This window comes from Anoplopoma fimbria, chromosome 8 (genome assembly GCF_027596085.1).
Source record: "Anoplopoma fimbria isolate UVic2021 breed Golden Eagle Sablefish chromosome 8, Afim_UVic_2022, whole genome shotgun sequence".
Classification (NCBI taxonomy): domain Eukaryota; kingdom Metazoa; phylum Chordata; class Actinopteri; order Perciformes; family Anoplopomatidae; genus Anoplopoma; species Anoplopoma fimbria.
Genome location: NC_072456.1, coordinates 25,457,988 through 25,479,848, shown reverse-complemented (window position 1 = coordinate 25,479,848; position 21,861 = coordinate 25,457,988). Strand labels below are relative to the sequence as shown.

General features: G+C 43.3%; 1 protein-coding gene across 2 annotated transcripts in view; it reads right to left on the bottom strand.

Moving 5' to 3' along the window:
- plpp3 (phospholipid phosphatase 3) overlaps positions 1-21,861 on the bottom strand; it is a 35,405-nt gene that overhangs the window by 8,788 nt on the left and 4,756 nt on the right. Inside the window, exons 2-6 of one of the 2 annotated variants that reach the window (XM_054603084.1) lie at positions 8,690-8,844; positions 5,803-5,895; positions 5,059-5,246; positions 4,916-4,973; positions 865-1,041 (exon numbers count right to left, since the gene is read on the bottom strand). In XM_054603084.1, coding sequence (XP_054459059.1) covers positions 865-1,041; positions 4,916-4,973; positions 5,059-5,246; positions 5,803-5,895; positions 8,690-8,844 — 671 coding nt within the window. Of the gene's footprint in view, positions 1-864; positions 1,042-4,915; positions 4,974-5,058; positions 5,247-5,802; positions 5,896-8,177; positions 8,336-8,689; positions 8,845-21,861 lie in introns of both variants that reach the window. The other variant, XM_054603082.1, reaches the window with a different exon arrangement.

Below are 21,861 nucleotides of genomic sequence, written 5' to 3'. Positions count from 1 at the left end.
CAATTTTCCCTTGGCTCCGTCCAGCTCAGTGTAATGACGAGGTTATGAAAATCATCTGGCGACTGCTGTGATGATATGTCACAAAAGTAGTGGAGGAGGTTGCAGAGTATGGATTCACACTAACACACACACACACACACACACACACACACACACACACACACACACACACACACACACACACACACACACACACACACACACACACACACACACACTCCTGAACGAGGGCCTGACTCCAAGCAATGTGTTCTTCATTAAATGGGGAATCAGATTCTCCTCACTTCACTGCCAGCTCGTTTCTCTTCTCTCAGAAAAGGAGAGAAAAAGGAGCTAAAGTTTCCTTTGAAGGTTGGTTCGTTTGTAGGATCCACAATCAATTATAGGAAAGTATTAAAGTGACGCGAAATGTACTTTTTCCATGTTTGAATCCTCTGCCAGTGTGTTAGCCGTCCATTTATCTCTCGTTGTGCCAAACACATGTCAACAAAATCAGTTTCTGAGTCATTTTAACATCAGATCTCTGCCTTTTCTATTCTGAAAAACGCTTCCAAATGTTTGATGACTCATCCTGCACTTACAAAATATCATCCAATCAAATCAGACTTTGGGCTACTAGCTAGCCACACATATAAAACCGCATTTGTAGATCAGATTTAGCTCACAGAGCAATACGTAGAGAGAGGAGATTCCGCTTCACCTTGAAATGCGTCACAGTAAAGACGCTTCCGTTCCACTGGGACTCCAAGCCTTATCACCTCTTTGAACACTGTTTGCATACAGTTTGCATGTGTGACGTTGTGTGTGTGTGTGTGTGTGTGTGTGTGTGTGTGTGTGTGTGTGTGTGTGTGTGTGTGTACTCACTATGCAGTAGGCCACCAGGGCTCCCTGCACGAAACCCGCCAGGACGTCGGTCGGGTGGTGCTTGTGGTCGGAGACGCGCGACAGGCCGGTGTAGAAGGCCATCATCAGCAGGGTGAACTGGAGCAGCGGGCGGAGGAGACGGGCGCCGCGCCACGAAAACCTGGACTGGAGGTAGAACTGTGGAGACGAGAGAGAGAGAGAGAGAGAGAGAGAGAGAGGATGTTATTCATTGTTTAAATGCGAAAAATTTAAATATGCACAGTTATCATGTAACCGTCTGACATGCAAAGAATGTAAAAGATGTAGAAGCCTCACACACACACAACTGGCTAGACACCTGCTGTGTGTGTGTGTGTGTGTATGTGTGTGTGTGTGTGTGTGTGTGTGTGCATGTGTATTATTACTGTCTAAGAGGTCTAGACTGAATCAAAGTGGGCCAGACCCGCAAAGAAACCCATAATCTCTTCCACAACACACACACACACACACACACACACACACACACACTGGACTGCCTGGGACCCGGACATGACTGATTCCTGGTTCAACATCCCAGCTGTAACAACAGCACAACCACAGAGAGAATACACACACACACACACACACACACACACACACACACACACACACACACCCTGCCATGAACGTTTCAGCACTTGGTTGGGATGAACTCGCTACCCTCGATTAGAGTAAATAGAAGACAAAGCGGATGCACATCTCCTGGGTCACGATAAAGACGGAGAAGAGCCAAAACAGGAAAGTCCAAGGCCGCGTTCCGTTGCGAATACACATGCACGGCCTCTCTTTCATACTCAGACATCCTGTGTTTCTGTAACACCGCTCGTACCCTCCACTTCCTGTCTCTCACACCCAGAGACAGAAAGAGGCAGTCGGCCAAGGTCTACCCAGACCTGAACCTCTCCAGACTTGTGTTCTCTAATCAGCTAACAATACCAACGGAGGAGAGCCTCCCCATTCAAGCCTTCGCTTCCTCTACGACGCTGGTGTCATTGTGTCGTCTCCTCGAGGGAAGCAGAGGAAGCGATCCCTCCCATCCCATTACAGTCTCTCCTCCTCCTCGGGTGGGGATGTTTAGATTTTCAGGCTTCCTTCGCACAGGCGGTTCTCAGGTAGCGGGGCGAGGTCGACTGATAAGCAGAAGCCCCTTCACACCACTACGTTAACCGAGTTGTAGGGGAAAGAAAGAGTTATAGTAATCTTAATGGCCTTATCTGACTGGAGGTCAGTGAGTAAACCCGAATAACCCGTCAAACTCTGATTCATGCAAACATCCAGAGGGTTAATGACCTTTTAATGTCTCAATATGCATCCATAAAGACTTTTATAGATGCAGCCATTTGCCTTTCTGATCCAAGTCATCCTCCTACAATAATATGTTGCGCCTTGAATAGTAACATCTGTTCAAAAAGCAACAATAAAACACAACAACAGAAAGGAGTCGCAGCAGATTCCCATGACAGATGGAGATGGAGACGGAGACGACAGCGACACAGAGTCTGGTGGTTTCTGAAAAGGAATTCCAGCGAGATCTTCTCCCTCTGTCTTTCCTCGCTGTGACTCGGCGTTCAAAGAAAAAGAAATCAAAGTGAGAAAGAATGAGAGCGAGTTCTCGTTTCACACCCCCCATACACCCCCCACCACCACCCTTTTCTCATGCTCTCCTCCACCACGCTGCGAGACAGAAAGCATAGCTGTGGTTCAGACCACTTTTATCGCAAACAAACATATTGGGTTTTTATTTAAACCAGCGACACGCTATCTGGCTCAGCGTCAGGCCCGGACTACCCACAGAACAACCAAAGAAAAACCAGGTCATTATTGCTACTGGATCTGTTTCCACCTTAGCTGTGACACAGAACAGAAGATGACTCGGTGGTGAAGCATGTTGCAGCAGCTCATCTGTGTGTTATCTCTGAGAGCGTTGGCCTCGAAAAAAAACCACATCAGTGGCAGACGGAGCACTTTAGGCAGGAAATGAAGTGCTTCAAAATCAAAGACTGACAATTAGGAAGTGACTGTGGGGGGGGGGGGGGCTTACACTTTCACACTGGTGAGCAATGGAGCAGACATTGTCTTCTTTCAAATCAAATTAGGGGAAAGAAAACATCCAAAATACAAATGTAGGTGTTTATTTTAAGACTTTGTCTATTTGCATCTGTAGATTTCCCCTAAATTCACCAAAAGTTACCATCAGATAATGCCTCATTTGCATATTTAAACATAAGTGACTCGGGGGGGCTTACACTTTCACACTGGTGAGCAATGGAGCAGAGAAAGAGAGGATCAATATTATTCTGTCTAGTCGTGCAGAAAGTAATGGTCGATTCATTGATTATTCCATTATATGATTGACAGAAAATGAATTATTAACACTATTGATGAATGATTTGTCATTTAAAGCCCAGTTTGACATTTTGGGACACTTGTTTGCTTTCTTGTTAAGACGAAATGCTACAGGCAAAAACTGTTCTTTTCACGCACTGGTCAATTTATTTAAAAAATATTTTGGTGTATATATTTTCCATGACATGTCTTCTTTCAAATTAGGGGAAAGAAAACATCCAAAATACACATGTAGGTGTTTATTTTAAGACTTTGTCTATTTGCATCTGTAGATTTCCCCTAAATTCACCAAAAGTTACCATCAGATAATGCCTCATTTGCATATTTAAACATAACATGTCAGAAAACATGTAATACAAAAGATAAATGTCTTAATGTAAGTAATCAACTTGGGAAGTTTCATGGTGATATCTCGTAGTTATTTTTCCCCTCTATTCCCCTGTAGTGGCTTAAATTAGATGAGAACATCACAACTACTCTCCCTTTTTATTCCTAATAAAAATATTGATTATCTGGAGGCTTCATTGTCAATACATATGTCATGTGTCCTCAGCTAGCACTTTAACTTGCATTCATTATACGTCCCTCATGTTCAATTGATTTGACTTAAGATTTTGTCTGTAACTAACATCTGCTCTTGTGGCAAACGAGAAACGTTCCATACAACCCCACTTACAATAAATCCAAACTAACCTTTCATAACTTTATTGATAAGCTCACTTTGGTTATCCATGTCACTGCAGAGGGAGTCGACTTTTAAAGACTCCAGGACAGTTGGAGGTTCTACAAGTGAAAACGTTGATGTCATGTGACTCGTTTTCAGCTGGCAAAAACACAATATTCCACAGATTCCTTTTTTCCACTAGGAATGCCTCTGCTGTGGGCTTTGTTTCAGGCTCGTTTAATTCTGCAAAACCTCAAATACAACCATGTACAAACTCTTTTTCTGTTCCACTGCTAGAGCCATCCTCCTCTGGCTTCGGTCCTGAGCTCGCCACAACTGGAACACTGGGTCTCCGACTAGTGTGTCACTCTGTGGTCTGGATGCTTCACATGTCCGTTCCCTCACTGCTTTTCATCCATCTCTTTTTTTTCTTGGTCTGACCGGAGTGCCTCGGTTCACCCAGAGGTTGGGAAATACCCGTGGTAAGTTCTCACTGCACTACAACAAACCAGAAGTTCAACAGTCAGCCCGCCGTGAGAACCCAGACCACCTTGAAACAAGCCAGACCCAAAACATCCAACTCTCCTCTCTCTCCAGAGGAAGGAGATGATTGGAGAGCTGTGAGCTAGCAATTGTGTCTGTGTGTGTAATTAGATTGTTTGAAGCACGAAATGCCTTCGAGGGTGCAAAGCCCCACCCGACACCCACAACAGGTGGAGTGAGAGGGAGGGATTGAGGGAAATGGGAGAGGACAGGAAGTGCACAAACGCAGCTGCTCTTAAGAAAACAGGTGGAGTGCATCCATCTCTCGGAGGAGTAAAAAGGAGAATAAAACTCTTCATAAAGTGGGTTGAGGAGCGGAGGAGAAGCTGATCCCTAAATCACAGCCCTGCCTTCATTTCCACGACTCCCTCTGCAATCTGTAAACCATTGTTGCTGTTGCTCCAGACGTGTGTGTGCATGCATGAGTGTGTTGTGTTGTGGAGTGTGTGTGTGTGCAAGAGGCTTTAAATAGCTACTTACAGCCAGGTAGAGCATGGTATACATTGAGAAAGAGGCATGTCCTGAGAAGAAGGATTTCCTGTGGAATAAAGATTATCCTCAGTCAGTTTTTCAATTTAAACAGCATAAATACTGTATATTGTTTATATGATTTTAGTGTTTACCTGGCCTCCTGTACATCGCTCTCTTCGCCAGTGCAGGTGTAGTTGGTGATGTATCCCAGTGAGCAGTCGATGGTGGAGTAATCCGGCTTACACACATCTAAGAAGTGGGGCCTCATGCGGCCCACCGACACCTTGGCGATGTCGGTGAATGACTGGCTGACGGCACATCCAAAGAGAAACACGCCCATCTGCAAAATCACACACACACCGATGATTAGACATAAGACCAATGAAGCCCTGTCCCGCTACCTTTCTGTCACGTTTACAATGATAAATGGCAGATGCACTGCTATTGTGTTGCAGTGCAAAGCTATTTGGTCCCAGTGTTATAAGAGAACAAGGAAGAACAGACATTTAATGCAAACATTAACCTGTTTAGCTTCCTAGCTTACATATTTACTGGCTAATTAAGATAAAGTTAGCTCCAGAAACTGGTTGGAAACGCTGTTTGTGGCTGAATTTGTAATGTTTCCAGCCGACCTATTTTTGACTCAATATAAACAAAACACACTGTTGTCCATACTTATACTTTTGCTCTTTTAAAAAGGTTAAAAAAAGTAAAGAAATCCTCATCCAAACACTTTATATACAGTGTCCCTGTTACGACAGCCATGTTCATATTGACTCAATATGTAGAATAATCTAACCCCGCTAATGCCTTGTTGTTCAGGGAAGGAGTGACGCAGTCAATTATTTATGTGATAAATGTGAACAGCTGTGAAAAATCACTAATGGAAAGCTGACCTGCTTGTAGAGGGCAGCCACATAGGGATTGCTGACGAAAGACTTGGTTCCCTCGCGTAGTTGGTGAATCCTGAAGCATTCTCCAATCACAATCTAAAAGAAATGATTGTTTCTTTGAGATAAACAGACAACGTTGATCACAAATATGAGAACAATTCTAGCTGTGTGTTGCTGCTGGTTCTTAATTATTACAGTAGGTTTAGATGCAGATAACAATGCAGTAAAAAAACTTTATCTTTTGAGCTTTTATCATGCAGGAAATCTAATTCAATAGACAGAATGTGTGAAGGAAAGAAAGGAGAGACGGAATGAGTGAGAATCACACAAAGACAAACAATGAGCATGGCCTGCCTTTCCCTCAGGCAGTTGAGATGTGATTAATGGATGGTGATCCTTTTTAAAAATGTAGAAATATGAAGGATAATGAGACAGAGTAGGCGAGGAAAACGGAAAGACCAAAAAATCTCAGTCAGACTGACCTGACTTTGAAGTAAGAGGGGTTTTCTATCAGGGCGAACGGTCTGCTTTAAGGCTTAAGTCGAGTGGGCCTAACGTTGAACCCTGTGGTATTCCATCCATATATTTTAAGTAATTTTGAGGCCCATGGAAAGACCTCATCTTACACCAAGCCAACCCCCGAGGCACGGAGATGTCAATCATTCATCCGAACCACCTGGGGTATCTGAGTGACGGACCGGCTGCTCTCCACCTCTAACCACATCTCCCTTTTCCTTCTTCTTTCCACACACAAGGCTTCATTCACCGACCGGCCTTCTCACTCAATGAAAATATTTCCCTGCCCATCTCTGAACCAGCATCTCGCAGTACTCTTTAAACGTGCGCACATGTTGCAAGTTAATTACGCACACTGTTTGTGTGTTTACATGTATTGTTTGTGTGTTGTTAGGCCCTGATAAACACACCTATCCTGCCTGTTGGGTGGTCAGCTGGTGGGCTTACAGCCAGAAGAAACAAACATGGTGGTGTGTAAGTGTGTGCGTGTGTGTCTGTGGCTATTGTCAATGAATTGTTTTGATCTGAGCTTAAGATTAGAACCACAGGAGGCCGATACAGGACAGAGAAGTTTATTTGGGTTGTCAGCATTTGCATTCAAACCTCTCCTCTGCTTCTCTACCGGCCCGTCTTGGTTTATTGCTGTTGGTCCGGTTTGTCTAGGTGCAGACATGGCCTGTCATGGTTACGACAGAGGACTGATGGCTTTATTTGGATCGCAGATGCTCATTGGGCTCCATCTTGCGCTATTGCTAACTCTTGTTTCTCACAGTGGAAATAGATACGTCTGACCAGCAGGACCGTTGGGATTTCCCTTGTAGTGAAGATAAACAAAGAGTCAGTCCCACGACTTGAATCTTCTACTAGATGCGTGCATGATGCGTGCACGTAGGAGCGTGCGTCTGAACGAGCGTACATGCGCGCGTGTGTACACCTTTAAAAAGGAATGGTGTCGGCATGGCAGCAGACGACGCCACTAATGAAACACAGCTGTGCCAGACACGCCAGAGTTGCCCACACGTGAACATGCGAGGAGACTAACTAGCGGCCTCCTGGTTCCAATAAGCAGAAGAGCTGAGGTGGTACTGTGTGTGTGTGTGTGTGTGCGCATGTGTGTGTGTGCCAAACAAGCTGATGGTGAGGAGGCGGCGGTCAAAGCGACGTCTAAGTCTGGGGATCTTATGAGAGGTGGGTGGGAAGCTGCACCACATAGAGTCTGGGGGCTGTAAAGACCATCTCATGACCACGTGGCACCAGTCGACGTGCCCATACCGCAGCAATCATTCTAACATGTTTCCACCCCCCTCTAATTTGCTGGCACTACACTTGAGCTGTAATGAGCAAGAGTCAAGTGATGGGAATGAGGAGCGAGCCCTTTCTGCTCTGTCACATTCACCCGAGGTAATGTGCAGGGCAGAAAGGGCAGGGAGTCTCGAATGGGAGTTATGAGAATGGACCGGGAGGTCGTTAAAAGTCTTACAACGATTGGCATGCATGCGTCAGAACACGCACACAAACGATGCTCAGGTTTGAGGGGGGTCTTCTCGTTACCGCTGACTCGCTTAATGGAGTAATAAAAAAACAGGCCAAAAGAAATGGCTGCGATGACTCAAAGTTGATGCGGAAGAATAAAGTGCGACGAGGAAAAAAAACAGAATGAAAAGGGTAGGACACAGAGAGCACATTCAGAGCATAAGAGGGTTTTTTTTAGAAAATGCTGCATGATAAGAGATCACTCAAACTTTTTTTTTTTTAATTAAAGGGGGCTATGTTAGTGAGGCTAATCTCTCCGGGGAGTTGAGACTTTAAATTGGGAGTAAAAGCAGCAAACCAAAAAAAAAAAAAAAAAAAGGTCGACTTACAGAGAAGATGGCAATAACAATGCCGACACCACAAAGCACGGCGTCGCTAATGGTGTCTCCCTCTTTTCGGGGGAAGCGGATGGACTCGTCCGAACAGTAAAAACCGCGCTGGTACGGCTGTATGGTGCTAGTCTCAATGATCAGGAAAGGCAGGCTAGCTACAAAGGGGACACAAGGAGAAAAGAGGGGAGCCAAGAGAGAGAGGAAGAAAAAAAAAAAAAAGGTCAGTGACACGGACATAAACAGAGGGGGGGGCACAAGGAGCACGCCGGCACCGGGGGGGGGGGATTGTGGGATATGGCAGAAGTGGGTGTGGCTTAAGGAGCATCATGGATGGTCAGCTTATAGAGAAGGAGTTGGTTTCCAAAATCAGATGCAACTGGCACCAAAACCTCCAAACGTTTTAACTTTTTTGAGCTCCTTTTGCAGCCGCCATCATGAGCCATCAGCCATCCCCTGTTTCTGCCCCCCCCACCCCCCAAAACGCCGGGTGCTCTTTGTGTGCGACTTACGGACACCGTGGGCAGTGTCAACCCGACGGCCGTGAGCACCGCGGAGGAGACGGTGCTCCTCTTGTAGGGGTATTTGAGGCTGGAGTCGCTGCAGTAGAAGCCCCTCTGGTACGGGCGAACAGAGGAGCGGTGCAGGACCAGGCTGGGCAGCATAGCTACGCACACACATACACACACACACACACACACATGAACTTATGAATGAACCCACGCACGCACACACACACATATGGCTGACTCACAGAAGCACCAAATACAGGGAATCATACAGTGAACTCCACTTACCTGCAAGCTGAAGAGAGAATATCACATTAAAATACACTTTAAATGTCCTTATTGTGCGTATGTGTGTGTTTAGGTGTGTGTGTGTGTGTGTGTGTGTGTGTGTGTGTGTGTGTCATGCCAACAGTAAATCAGGCCGTTTGCTCAGCAAACACCCTCCTGCTGCTGCTGTTGACAGTGTGACACCAGGCTATAGAGGCTTGAGGTTTATTGTTTAACATTAGGAGACAACCCCCCCACCGTCCTCCTCCTCACAGAGCAAATAGACTCTGACATTCAGGGATAGGGATCCATTAATGGAGACAAAGGACATCCACCAACACAGGTTCTACGTCAACACATGGTGAGAACTTGAATGTTTTGTTTTGCAGGTAGAGCCTCTTTATTTGATAGAAACCATTTGTATGAAGCTGTTAATCAGCTCACTGTAAGTCAGCTGCAACCCTCACTTCTGTTGAATCAAGGCTGAAGACTTTTATGTTTCTAGCTGCCTTTTATTAAACATTTTTTTATACTGAAATGTTTAACTCTATTTGATGTATTATTCTTTTCAGAAACTTTTTTTATGTATTTGCATGAATTTTTATCAAATGTTTCTTTTGCACTTTCTGTTATGATGTTTTCATTTCTAGTTTTGCTGCCTCCGTCTCCTCATCAGTTCTTGCATCATTATGCTGATATATTATCATTAAGTGACATAAAAGGGTCTTAAAATGGCAATAACATCGTTTATTGCTATCATTTCATGGTCAATATATCATAACAAAGTAGTTATGGTTACAGGCCTATCTGGAGCAGCTGAAAGCAGTGCTAGAAGTCCAATGCACTTATGCACACACTCTATTCTAATGAGGGGAAAATAAATACATATCTCCAAATCAAACAACCACAAATACAGGCGCGCAAACTCTGGCAGGGACTTTTCTTTTGGGGATTTTAAAAAATGTGTGAATAACCGAGAAAGAAAAAGCCCACCCAACTAATGGAAACATTTTTACGCATGAGAGCACGTTTGGCGTGCGTGAAACGTACGACCGTAGTAGGAGCTCATAAATGGAGGGAGCTCAAGACACGAAGGCGTCGTGAAGACCGACACGCCGACACACCAACATACACACTCAACCGACAGACCGCACAGAAAAACTACTCCCACATGCGGTTCATGCGGTTCGGCTCCCATCACAGGGATTTCTGAGATTCGGGTCAGAAATCTACACATGAAGCTGAGAGCTGTGGACGTCGTCTCACCCGTGATGGGAGAAAAGGGGGGATCGTGTTACTGGTCTGTCCTCAAAAACGCAGCAGCCGCCAGTTAACCATTCGCATGAAGACCTCAAAACACACTTTCTTATGCATTCTTGTGGACACACTCGAGGCTCTCAAAGGCTCCTCAAACATCAACACTGTGGCAACTGCTTTCACTTTAAAGAAAAGAAGTGTTTTCTCAGATGTCAATGAGTCCATGTCCACACTAATATGGCTGTTTATCCTTCTGATTGCATTATGTGGTTGTCACCACCATATATTCTGGAAATGTCATAAAATATTGGTATTTGGGGGGAAAATGGAGACAAATCTCTTCAAAAGCTTCTAGGATACTGTTTACATCTGAGCTTTCGGGGCTGTATCTGTGTTGTCTTAATTATACTCAAGAAAATGTACAAAACAAGCTAGATCCGTGGTCAGAATATTGTTGATTGCTTCAAAAAAAACTATCACAAGAAAACGGGGTAAGGAGAACCCCCATACACACTAGAAATGGAAAAAATATAATAAAGGATATCTACATAATGGAAAGAATAACACTTCCCATGAGACTGCAAGAAGAACAAATGGAAGACAAATGGACACTAAAGGACACTAAACCTCAACAAGGAAGACGTAAAGGTCAACCCATTTAACTAACAAAACTGGAAAAGATTGAAGTATACAATATGATATTCCCTAACATTAATTTGTGTGTATTGTGTTTTATACACTGTTTAATTTTACTTGTAAATGTTGAAAAGAAATCTTTAAAATCGAAGTAAAAAATATATATATATATTTACGCACATGTATATACATACATACATATAAACGTATATACATATTTTTGGATTTTATTTTTTTCATTTTAATTATTTTTATATATATGCTGCTGGTTTTTAACAAGAGGGAATACAAAAATGATGTTTTGAGGGCTAGAATGAACTTCCAAACTTTCAACATGGAAGAAGTGGCTGAAAAGTTCCTAAATGGACCTCGAGGTGAGAAGTTTGTGTCGGCTGATGATGGTAAAACAAACTTGAGATTCTTGCTGGCCCCCTTCTTCTTCCATTCCTTACGCCTTTTAAGAATTTTTCGCGGTTTGTGTTATTTAAGTGGACTGTCTCTCTCTCTCTCTCTCTCTCTCTCTCCAGTGGTTGGCAGATTCGACCGGTCTCTGAGGCCGACACCTGCACAAACAGGGTGCTGGGAGCTCCAGGCCTGGACCAGGCTGCTGGTGGGAACCACAGAGTCCACCCAACAGACGGGGTGAGCTTTGGGTGAGCCAGTTCATATTCTCTTTCTGTCTTTTATCTTAACGCCCCTGTGAACTTGGGTACAGTTCAACACCTGAAACACCTTTAAGTCCTCGATGTACAAAGTGTCTTCTGTTGGGTAAACAACTTTTTTTCTGAAAAAATCGTATCACGCCAATCTCTGCTCAGCTTTTCCATTTTCTCCTCCCCTCACTTTCTCCGTCCCTCCACTGTGGCCTACTTGTGGAGTGTGTGTGTGTGTCTGTGGGGGGGGGGGGGATCACATGCTAATGAGGAGAAGTGAAAGGAGGTCATGGGCTTAACAGACATGGGAACACACACACACACAAACACACACACACACACACACACACACACACACACACACACACACACACACACACACACACACACACACACACACACACACACACACACAAACAAACTGGTGCTTAGAAGGCTAAACCGATCGGAGAACACAAAGGCAAACTCAGGAGCTAACCAGACAGAAAGAGGAAAGTTGGAGCGATTGAGCATCTCCACACCATCTATTGAGAATTCATGAAAGCCTCTCTGTCTGCTGCCACTGCCAAGCCTTGAGTTTGCCCCTCCTACCACCCCCATGCCACCTCCCTAAAAACAGCCTGGTATGTGGGCATACCAAAATCAGTCCTTGAACCCCTCAGCACAAGTTAAAACTCACTCCAGCTGGAAACCAAACATCCTATCTGAGCACAATCTGCAAACAGCGGTGTGAAGAAATATGACCTCTTTAATGGCAGCGGGATAAAGAGCTGGTGACCCCTTCAGAGGAGCCGCTGACCCAGAGACAGAGAGAGGAGAGGGGGGAGTGTCAGAGAAAAAAGAAAGAGGTGGGCGGGGCTGTTGGCAGAGGCCTGCGGTGCGTCAGTGATTTAAAAAACAACTATTTTACAAGCTGTCATGAGGTCAGCGACATCCAGCGAAAGCCTGAGATCCTCAAACCCTCACTGAAGAAAGAGAAGAACCAGGAACCAGATCTATAAACGCAGTTTAAAACTGATCCAGACCAGTCTAATAAAGCCTGTACGTTGTATAAGTATATATATATTGAGGTAAGAAAGTGAGCCACCTCTCCCTCTGACTAAAGGCCTAAGGTGAGAGCTTTGTTGCTGTGACAACAATTTGATAATAGGTTCCGTTAGCCAACTATTTCAACTGTTTATTAATTACTTTTAGCTAACGAACTATTCAAACTATTAATCAATTACATTTAGCTTTTAATCATTTATTTATCCATTACTCTAAGGTAACTATTTTAACTGTATATCCATCACTTTAAGCCCACTAGTAGCTAAATACTTCAACTGCATATTCATAAATTTTAGCCCAATATTTCAACTTTATATTCATTACTTTCAGCTTAATATTTCAACTTTATATTCATTACTTTCAGCTTAATATTTCAACTTTATATTCATTACTTTCAGCTTAATATTTCAACTTTATATTCATTACTTTCAGCTTAATATTTCAACTTTATATTCATTACTTTCAGCTTAATATTTCAACTTTATATTCATTACTTTCAGCTTAATATTTCAACTTTATATTAATTACTTTAAGCTTACTTTTAGCCAACTATTTATTTATCCATTACTTTAAGTTAACTATTTATTTATTCATTACTTTAAGTTAACTATTTATTTATCCATTACTTTGAGCTTCTGATTTCAACTGTACATCCCACATTTTTGGGGAGCTATTTCAAATGTTTATTACTTTAAACTAACTTTTAGCCATTCTTTTTATCCATAACTTTTATCCAACTATTTCGACTGTATATCCATTCATTTTATCTAACTTTTAGCTTACCAACTATTTCAACTTTTTATCTATTACTTTAAGCAAACTTTTAGCTAACTATTTACCTATCAATAACTCATTTTATCCATAACTTTTTGGCCTTTTTGACCCGTGGATCTCTGCTGTTTACCTTTTCTGTTATTTCACCCATAATGCATTGCACAGCAGGCTATCTAAGCTATGAATCTAAGTCAGTCTTATATTAGTCACACATAGGGAAGCTTTATGCTTCAGGTACATTTATGTCAAAAGCAAGTCTGACTCAAAGTTATATTTAGGGACATTGTGGGTCTATTTTTATGTAACTGGCCCTTGTTCTGCTTGGAAAACTGTCCTACTTCACTTCCACTATTGACACAGAGGAAACTAAATGCCCAATTCACCCTTTGTTTTTTATTTTTTTCTTACATTCCTGGAGAACTTGTGTGTTCTGAGCTTTTACTGCCAATGAGCCGTTGGAGCTATCAAGCCACTGACCTGCTTCTGAACGGCAAAAAACAGGCGTCTGAGAATAATTGGAGCTTCAAAGAAAAGGGAAATAAAATATGGGGAATGCAGAAGAAAAAAAATCACACACACACACCCTAAGTGGGTGGTTTGGTGAATTTGGGGAACAAATCTATTTGACTTATCAGATCCCATCATGCATTTCTCTCTTGCAGTGTACAAAGAGAACCACAGCAGACCACTGCAGACTACTTACCACAGGTCAGATAAAGAGAGGGAGAGAATGTGCGTGTTGTCCTTATTTTCATCTGTAAAATCCACATATTCACCCTCCACTGCATGCTTACAATGTATGTTTGTGTGTGTTCATTCATATGGTTTTTGTGTGCATATGTTTGCAAGTTTACAAACGTAGCTGTGTGCGTGACTGTGTTTGTGTGAGAGAGATTATCCATCTGGAGCCCGTTTGATTGGCTTTGGAGTTAAATTTGGTATAGCGAGTGAGCTCTCATTATAGATTAGCAGGATTAGCACGACTAAATCTGATTTCACCAGCATAAAGGAACGAAATGCGTTTCTTTTCGCTGCTTATAACATAGTTAGAAGTTTGTGGGATTTTGCATTTTCATGTATTTCAACAGATCACATTAATAAAAGACCAAAGTTCGTCGTTCCTGCGGGTTTGGGATCAGCGATCTGTTATTTTCTCTTTATCTTAAGACCGACTGTACTTGCCAGAAGAGGACATTATAGCTTTTCTTAAGGCAGCTAACGTTCTGCGTCGTTTAAAAGGTTAATCCCCCCCCCCTGACGTGGGTCACTAACACCTGCGTGTCCGTGGGAGATCACGGTGGAGAGCTTCCCGTTCTCCCTTCACTCGCTCCCCTTCTCTGGGTCTCCTTTTGACATTTTAATGGGCTTGTCATGGCTCTCGGGATCAGAATTAGAATGATATCGTGATTATGGTGAGCGAGCTGGAGGGTGAGGGAGGAGAATGGGAGGCGGAGGAAGAGGTATTGTCGGCTGCTCTAATGGAGGATTTCCTCCTCCTGTCTCTGAAGCATCCACCATGTGACCCGTCCTGACCAGGACTTCAGAGGAAGGTTAGAGAGGGCGGGGGAGAAAGAGGGGGGGGGGGGAGACTTGACTTCATAGAGCCGATGGTCAATCAATCAGACTTTGTTCTCTTTTCTTCTACGACTTCTTTCTCAATGCTCTGGAACAATTCAGAGAGCTGTTGGGGGATTTAGTGGGTCAGCTCTTAAGTCACAACAATTGTGAAAGAATATCTGGTTTAATCTTTTTTTTTTAGCTTATTCTTTGGTCATAGTTCCTTTGCACATTCCCTGGACAAAGTCTGCCGAAAGCTAAAGACTGCACTCTTTCATTTAATTCAGATACATTGTACATATTTTTATAGAATTGATTTATTTTCCCCTAACTTTGTTAACGTTATGCACCAATACACCACAGTAAATACATTGTGTGTAAAAAACCTACTTGGCAATAAACCTGATTGAGTCTGATTCATATTCTTCTGATATAAGTTACAATTTCCTTTCAAAGTTCTTCTTTGGCTGCTCGTGTTTAGAAAACATTTGAACACGTTGACTTCTCTTGTCCAAATGAAAAAGAGAGTTAAGTCTGTGCTGAAACAATTAGTATAGAATATATTGTGAACTTCTTTCATTATGGATTTTTTAATTAGTATTATTTATTTATTATCTTTTCAATTAACTATTAAGAAAAACTTTCTGTTTTGCCGAATCTCATATTTAGTATTTTTCACTATTTTCTGACATTAGAAAATACATTCCTTTTAATCCTTTTTTCATAACGTTTCATCGACAGAAATTTCTCGCCACAACCAATGAACCAACCTGATCCCTGTGTGTGTGTGTGTGTGTGTGTGTGTGTGTGTGTGTGTGTGTGTGTGTGTGTGTGTGTGTGTGTGTGTGTTGTTATGACAGAGAAACCTGGATAATGTGTACAGATCCATTACCTCTTGAGGAAACCTTTGACGTACTTTTATCGGTTAAAGCTCCACATTAACACACACGCCCTGCAACATAACCTACGACGCTAAAGAAGACTATGAAGGAAGCTTAAAAAAGAAGAACGTATAGATATTATGTTGTGGTTATCTGATATATGTGTGACTCTGTTTATGTGAGAGAGAAAGATTAACCTGTGTGTGCTGTTCGAGTGTGTCTGATAAGATCAAGGGATCAGGGAGAAAGAGTGGCTCGGGTCCAGGTCCACTTGTTGATGGACATTCTTCTGCCAAAAGTAAGGTGAGCAAGGGAGCTGTTACCATGGCAACAGCATAGGGGATGGATCCTATCAGGGCTGGACGATATGGTCTAAAATGCTGATTTTCAAATATTGATCGGTGTCAATGATTATCTTTGATATATTTTAATCATTATGTCAATAATAATGTTCAATTTAAAGTTTTAAGAATATTCTCTTTTTGACGGGAAGCTTAAGAAACCAGAAGGTTAATCTGGGTTTACAATGCACATTTATTTAATATCAGAATGAATGGGTGACAAACCTTCAACAGAACCAACATGGCTTTACGTTAAACGCTGAATAAATGAAATAAAATACAAATTATGTAAACAACTGCTGTAGATATCCGAGGAGGCTGGTGGACACAAAAAGATGCCAAAGCGAGAATGGCCCCACCTGGAAGAACCAGGGACAGGGCGACAGGGGTGGAAGCAAGGCTGAGCCATGAGCGGCCAGAGGTCAACGAGGCCACCGAACTACACAGACCTCACCTAAACCCTCTAATCTATCAGCAGGCCTTGGCATGTAGTTGACAGGTAGGGGATTGGACATTCCTTCATGCAGCCATTTGGGGAGTTGGGGCCTTTTCCTGTGGGGTCTTTAAATTCTGGACAAGCTGGTGAAGGAAAATCCTGCAGCTCAGAAGATAAACTGTGCATTCCAATACCCATAATGCCACACTATTAACTATGCCAGAGAAGGTTATAGCATGTCCCAATACATAGTATGACAAATGCAGAATGCCAAAAATACCAGGATGTCCTGCTAAATCCAGTCGTGTTTTAAAAGTAGAAGTTCAAGGAGTCATGATAGGAGGAAGTGCTCCAAGCTGAAAATGGTGACCAACAGGTTAAAAATAACTTCATTGAAAATAAATGTATGTTTGCGATGCTGGATGATTCTATTACAGTAAGAGTTTTGGAAATCATCTTATCTTACATACTGAAGAAATCAATAAAATGATAAATTTACACAACACATTCATCTGAAATGCTGCTGTGACCTCTGGGGGTTTTTAAATCTGGCCCGCCGAGCAGATGCCTTGGATGTTCTGCATTTTGTCGCGCACCCAACGCCGTAAGCCCACACAGAGGTCACTAAAAGCCACGAGGATGTGTGGCCTTCCAGATATTTAGGAACAGAGAGCGTAGGTTAGCTGAGGGTTCATGACAGAAGCCTGGAAGTAGCTACAGGGCCAAGGGTCAAAGGTGAGGGATGTGACACAGATCAAGGATTATATACTGCAGCGTACATGCCACTGTTACACTGCCTATTCCATCTGTGTGTGTGTGTGCGTGTGTGTGTGTGCGTGTGTGTGTGTGTGTGTGTGTGTGTGTGTGTGTGTGTGTGTGTGTGTGTGTGTGGCTATGTGGGTGTTGAAAGTGGATTACTGTGTGGTTCCTCTGGCAAAGCCTTTCTCAAACATTTCTGAGTTGTTGACCACAAAGGGCTTTAAAAAAATGCTCTTGAAATCCAAATAAACAAACTCAGCTCCATTAAAAAAACCACCCAGGTTGTTTTTTTTCCAATACGACAAACACTGTTTAGGAAAAATATACATTTCTGTACATGTACATATGTGCAGATATACAGGTGTTCCAGCCTCTGGGTATCAGTGCTTTGTTTCCACGAGCTGCTGATGTGTCGCACACATGTAGAAAAGCTCATAAACACACACACACACACACACACACACACACACACACACACACACACACACACACACACACACACACACACACACACACACACACACACACACACACACACACACACAGAGGAGTGGCTGAGGTCAGCAGAGTGAATCCCTGTCCTTTCTCCTCTCCCCTCTGTGTGAATGCTGCACAGCGACCGGGGGGCCGCTGGCTGAAGCATGTGCTTACTCAGAGAGATTTTATTCACAGGAATAAATGCCCCCCCTCCGTTTTTTTATTTTTTACAGACAGGCATCTATTGGGACACTCTTTAGGGGACTTTTACCAGCAGGCACCTGCGAGGGCAACCTCTGAACGGTCTGAAGAGATGTTTGATTCAATGCTATTTTGTGGGAAATCGACCCGCCATCTTCATTTGTAGGGGTGTAAGACAGCTTCTTTTAAAAGTGTACAGTTGTCCTATATCATTCATTTCTGGTGAAGAAAACTAAATGATATTGTTGTTTTCAAATTTTGGATTAGGAATAAAGAAAAGTACGCAGTTCAAATAACCAAAGAGCTGATAGAACAATAGGATAGCAACCAATGCCAATGGTGAAGGGTCTTAAACCTGCATTCTTTCTAAGGGTCATCCTCTGGTTGTATAGAAGTCTATGAGAAAATGACTCTACTTCTCTCTTGATTTATTCCCTCAGTAAACATTGTAAACATGAGTTTATGGTCTCAATCTCTAGTTTCAAGTCTTCTTCAATACAGCATGATGTTCATTTAGTAAATGATGCTCCATTTAGAGTCAAACAGACCATAAAGCAGGGGATGCTTTATGGTGGGGCGGGGCTAACTTGTGATTGACAGGTCTCTACCAGAGCTGGAAACAGCATCTTTGCGTCGCTCATCTGCAGTCCAAAAATGGTCACTTCTGTTGACTGGTTGCAAAAAACCAAGAGGGTGACCGAAAAACGCTGAACTCAAGGCTTCAAAACTGCGCTGTTGTCAAGCGTCAAGGAGAAGAAAACAGTGATTTTGTTACAAAAAGCCTATTAAGTATGTATGATTGTTAAAGATAAACAACAAAAAAAAAATGTTATAAAAGTTCCCAAACAACACAGGAGATTATCTGCTCAAAGAAAGCATGAAAATCACTCTTTTCACACAAACTGTACTGTTAAATTATGTCACTTAGTCAGGGGTCAATTCACTCAACGATAGAAAAAGGGGTCCCTTCAGGATAAAGGTTTGGGAGCCACTGGAGTAGAACATTTCTAAAAAGATCAGTTACAACTCATCGAGGCGTTTCTTAACGCTCGGACACACCGTGCTCTGAAAGAGGACGAGCTCACAGCTGCTCCGGTGGAGAGAAACCTGATCAGCGCCCAGAGGCCGGATCAGGCTGGCCGGCTGGGGCGTTCCTCTGCTGTTGCCATAATGGCATTATTACCCCCCCCCGGGGACAAAAGCCTGGCCGAGGAGAAGACAGGGCCGTGGAGTCTTTGAAACCTGACGCCTCTGTCTGGATAACGCCCCACTCCACCCCCCCGTAAACTTCACTGCTCTCCTCCCTGTCTTGCACTCCTTCCCCTCATCCTGCACACAATCGTGGGTTTTGAGTTTATCTGGAGACAATGGGTGTTTAAAACCGGAGTGACGGTGTGAATGTTCTGCACGATGGTTAGAACTCAAGGGGGGACTCTCCTCTCTCTCTGTATGTAAACAGGATAGGGCTCAGAGGCTGCAGCACAGATAAGGCCTGCACCAATAAAGATGCTATGGGGATGATTACCAGACTCAGCTGAGGCAGATAAGAGTCGCAGCCCCGAAAACGAAGCCAGCACCGGCCGTAAACCCACTGACGGATAATAATGGACAACCAGCGAAGATGTCTCTCACTCTCTCTCTCTCTCATCTCTACTTCATTCATTTCTTCCCCTCCCTTTCCATTTCATCCTCCTTCTGTCTGCCGCCGGCCTGTTGGTCCTCGTTAGCGAAACAAAGAGCGCTGAGATGCATCAAAAGGGGGTATTGTTCTCAGTGGAACAGTGAAATCCCCCCCCCTCCTTAAATCTATGGATGAGCACAGCATGTGCACAGATCACACACACACACACACACACACTCACACTCACACAGATACAGAGCATTGCAGCGTAGTAGGAGAAAGTGTCAGACAGAGAGGCCTATGTGACAGCATGGTGCAACAGAGAGATGTAATGAGGCCTGCTGGCTATGATGAAGCTCTGCTCTATAAGATCACGCTGCCTCTGCTCTCATTTGCATTAAATGATTGCAGCATTGTGGCTGATCCAATGTTGATAAGCAGAACTGCGTGCAGTTAAACCATGAAGAGTGAGAGATGTACCATTGTATGTAATTATTATCTTTTAACAGCTGTATCCCACTGTCCCTGCATGGATGTGATATGATTACAATCACTGTAAGCTCTGCAAAACATGAACAAATGCATGCAGAGAATGAATGCCAAATAACTTTATTTTTATATTCTAGTTTGTGTAAAAAATATTGCAGAATTTGCAGACAATGTACTAGCAAACTGGCAAACACTAGGCTAACACCAAGCATGTGCAGCTCTCATCTCGGACAAAGATCGTTATTTGTCTGGAGCTGGTGACGGAAGAAGCTTACGACTGAGCCGTCTCGCTTCTTTCTGGTCTCTGGTGAGAGGTGCACATGTGACATACGGATGCGTGAAAGGATTTATGGATCCCATAGCGTGTAAAAGATACCAGGAAGAAGGCAAGACCATGGAAGCCGGAACATGGAATGAACAGTCACATAAAAATACTTAGATCGGGAAAGAGACCTCAGCTGATCATTTTCTTTGAGGTAAATAAACGACCTAATTTGAACACTTTAATAGTCCTGTTTCGAATCTATTTGTCTTAAAACTTAAATGCACTAATGGCTGAATCCAGAGTTTTTTCTTTCCTCTGTTCATCTGAATGAGAACGAAAGAGACGCTGGGAGGCGGGAATAAAGGACAGGCTTGTGCCCTTCTATGGGTTTTCTATGGATGCAGAAGATTGCATGAAGATTTGGGAATATGATTTGAATTTTATACCTGGGAGTCAAACTTTTTTGCTTCATTGGCCACTAAGCAACTTTCATAGGGGGCCACCTCCACAGCTGGTTCCAGCTCTGTTTCATCATAATAGTGAGGGACACGTGTTGTTCATGTGTGGCATAAACTAGCAAATAAAAACATGATAACAAAATATAGTGACGGTGCATAGACCCACAAACTTCGAAGCATTTCTGACACTGGAATCAGACCAACTCTATGCAGATGACTGCTTATATAAACATTAAGACAACTGGGTGAGAGTGAGAAAACCTCAAGAGTTGGGTGGGATGTAATGAGCTCATTGCCCACAAACAAAACTCCACAAAATATTAATTTACATCACCAGCCAAAGAAAACTCAAACACAAGCTTAAACTCATGCAAGAATGACAACAGTTAATGGCAGGGTGCAGCCCGGTGGTTCTGCTTTATCTAAATAAGCAGTTGGAGGGTGTTTACCTAACAGGGCTATAATCACGGATGAGAGAGAGAGAGAGAGAGAGAGAGAGAGAGGCACAAGCTTTACCACACCATTGTTGTCGGAGTGTAAACTACAAGCTGTTGTTCTTCCGTCGTCAAAGTCTTTTATTGTGCCGTTTAGTTGTTTGCTGGGATGGAGACGTTGGGGAGAAGTGGATGAATGTGTCTGGTTTGTGAAAGAGACACAATCACATCAGTCAACCCACGGGAGCCACATGGTGCACGCCGAGCCACATGCTACCCACACATGCAGCGCACACATGCAGCGCACACACAAACTCCTTCAGGCTGTAGAGTCCGCCTAGGGAGCTCCCCGGCCCTCACGAACCCCTCGGGTCACACATGCTCTCACGCCTCTAATAGCAGCCCTGGAGGAGTTATTTGTCATTTAACTCAACGGCAGAAACACGACAAAATGTATCACACAAAAATATACGCTGCACACCGAACACTGCATTCACTCTTTAAAAAGGACGAGAAGCCCTGAGGCCGAGAGAGACCATCAGCTGATCTTTATCTTATTACATAATCTGATGATGGTCTATTGCCAGAGGACCCTCCTCACCTTCTGAAGAGCCCTAACCTC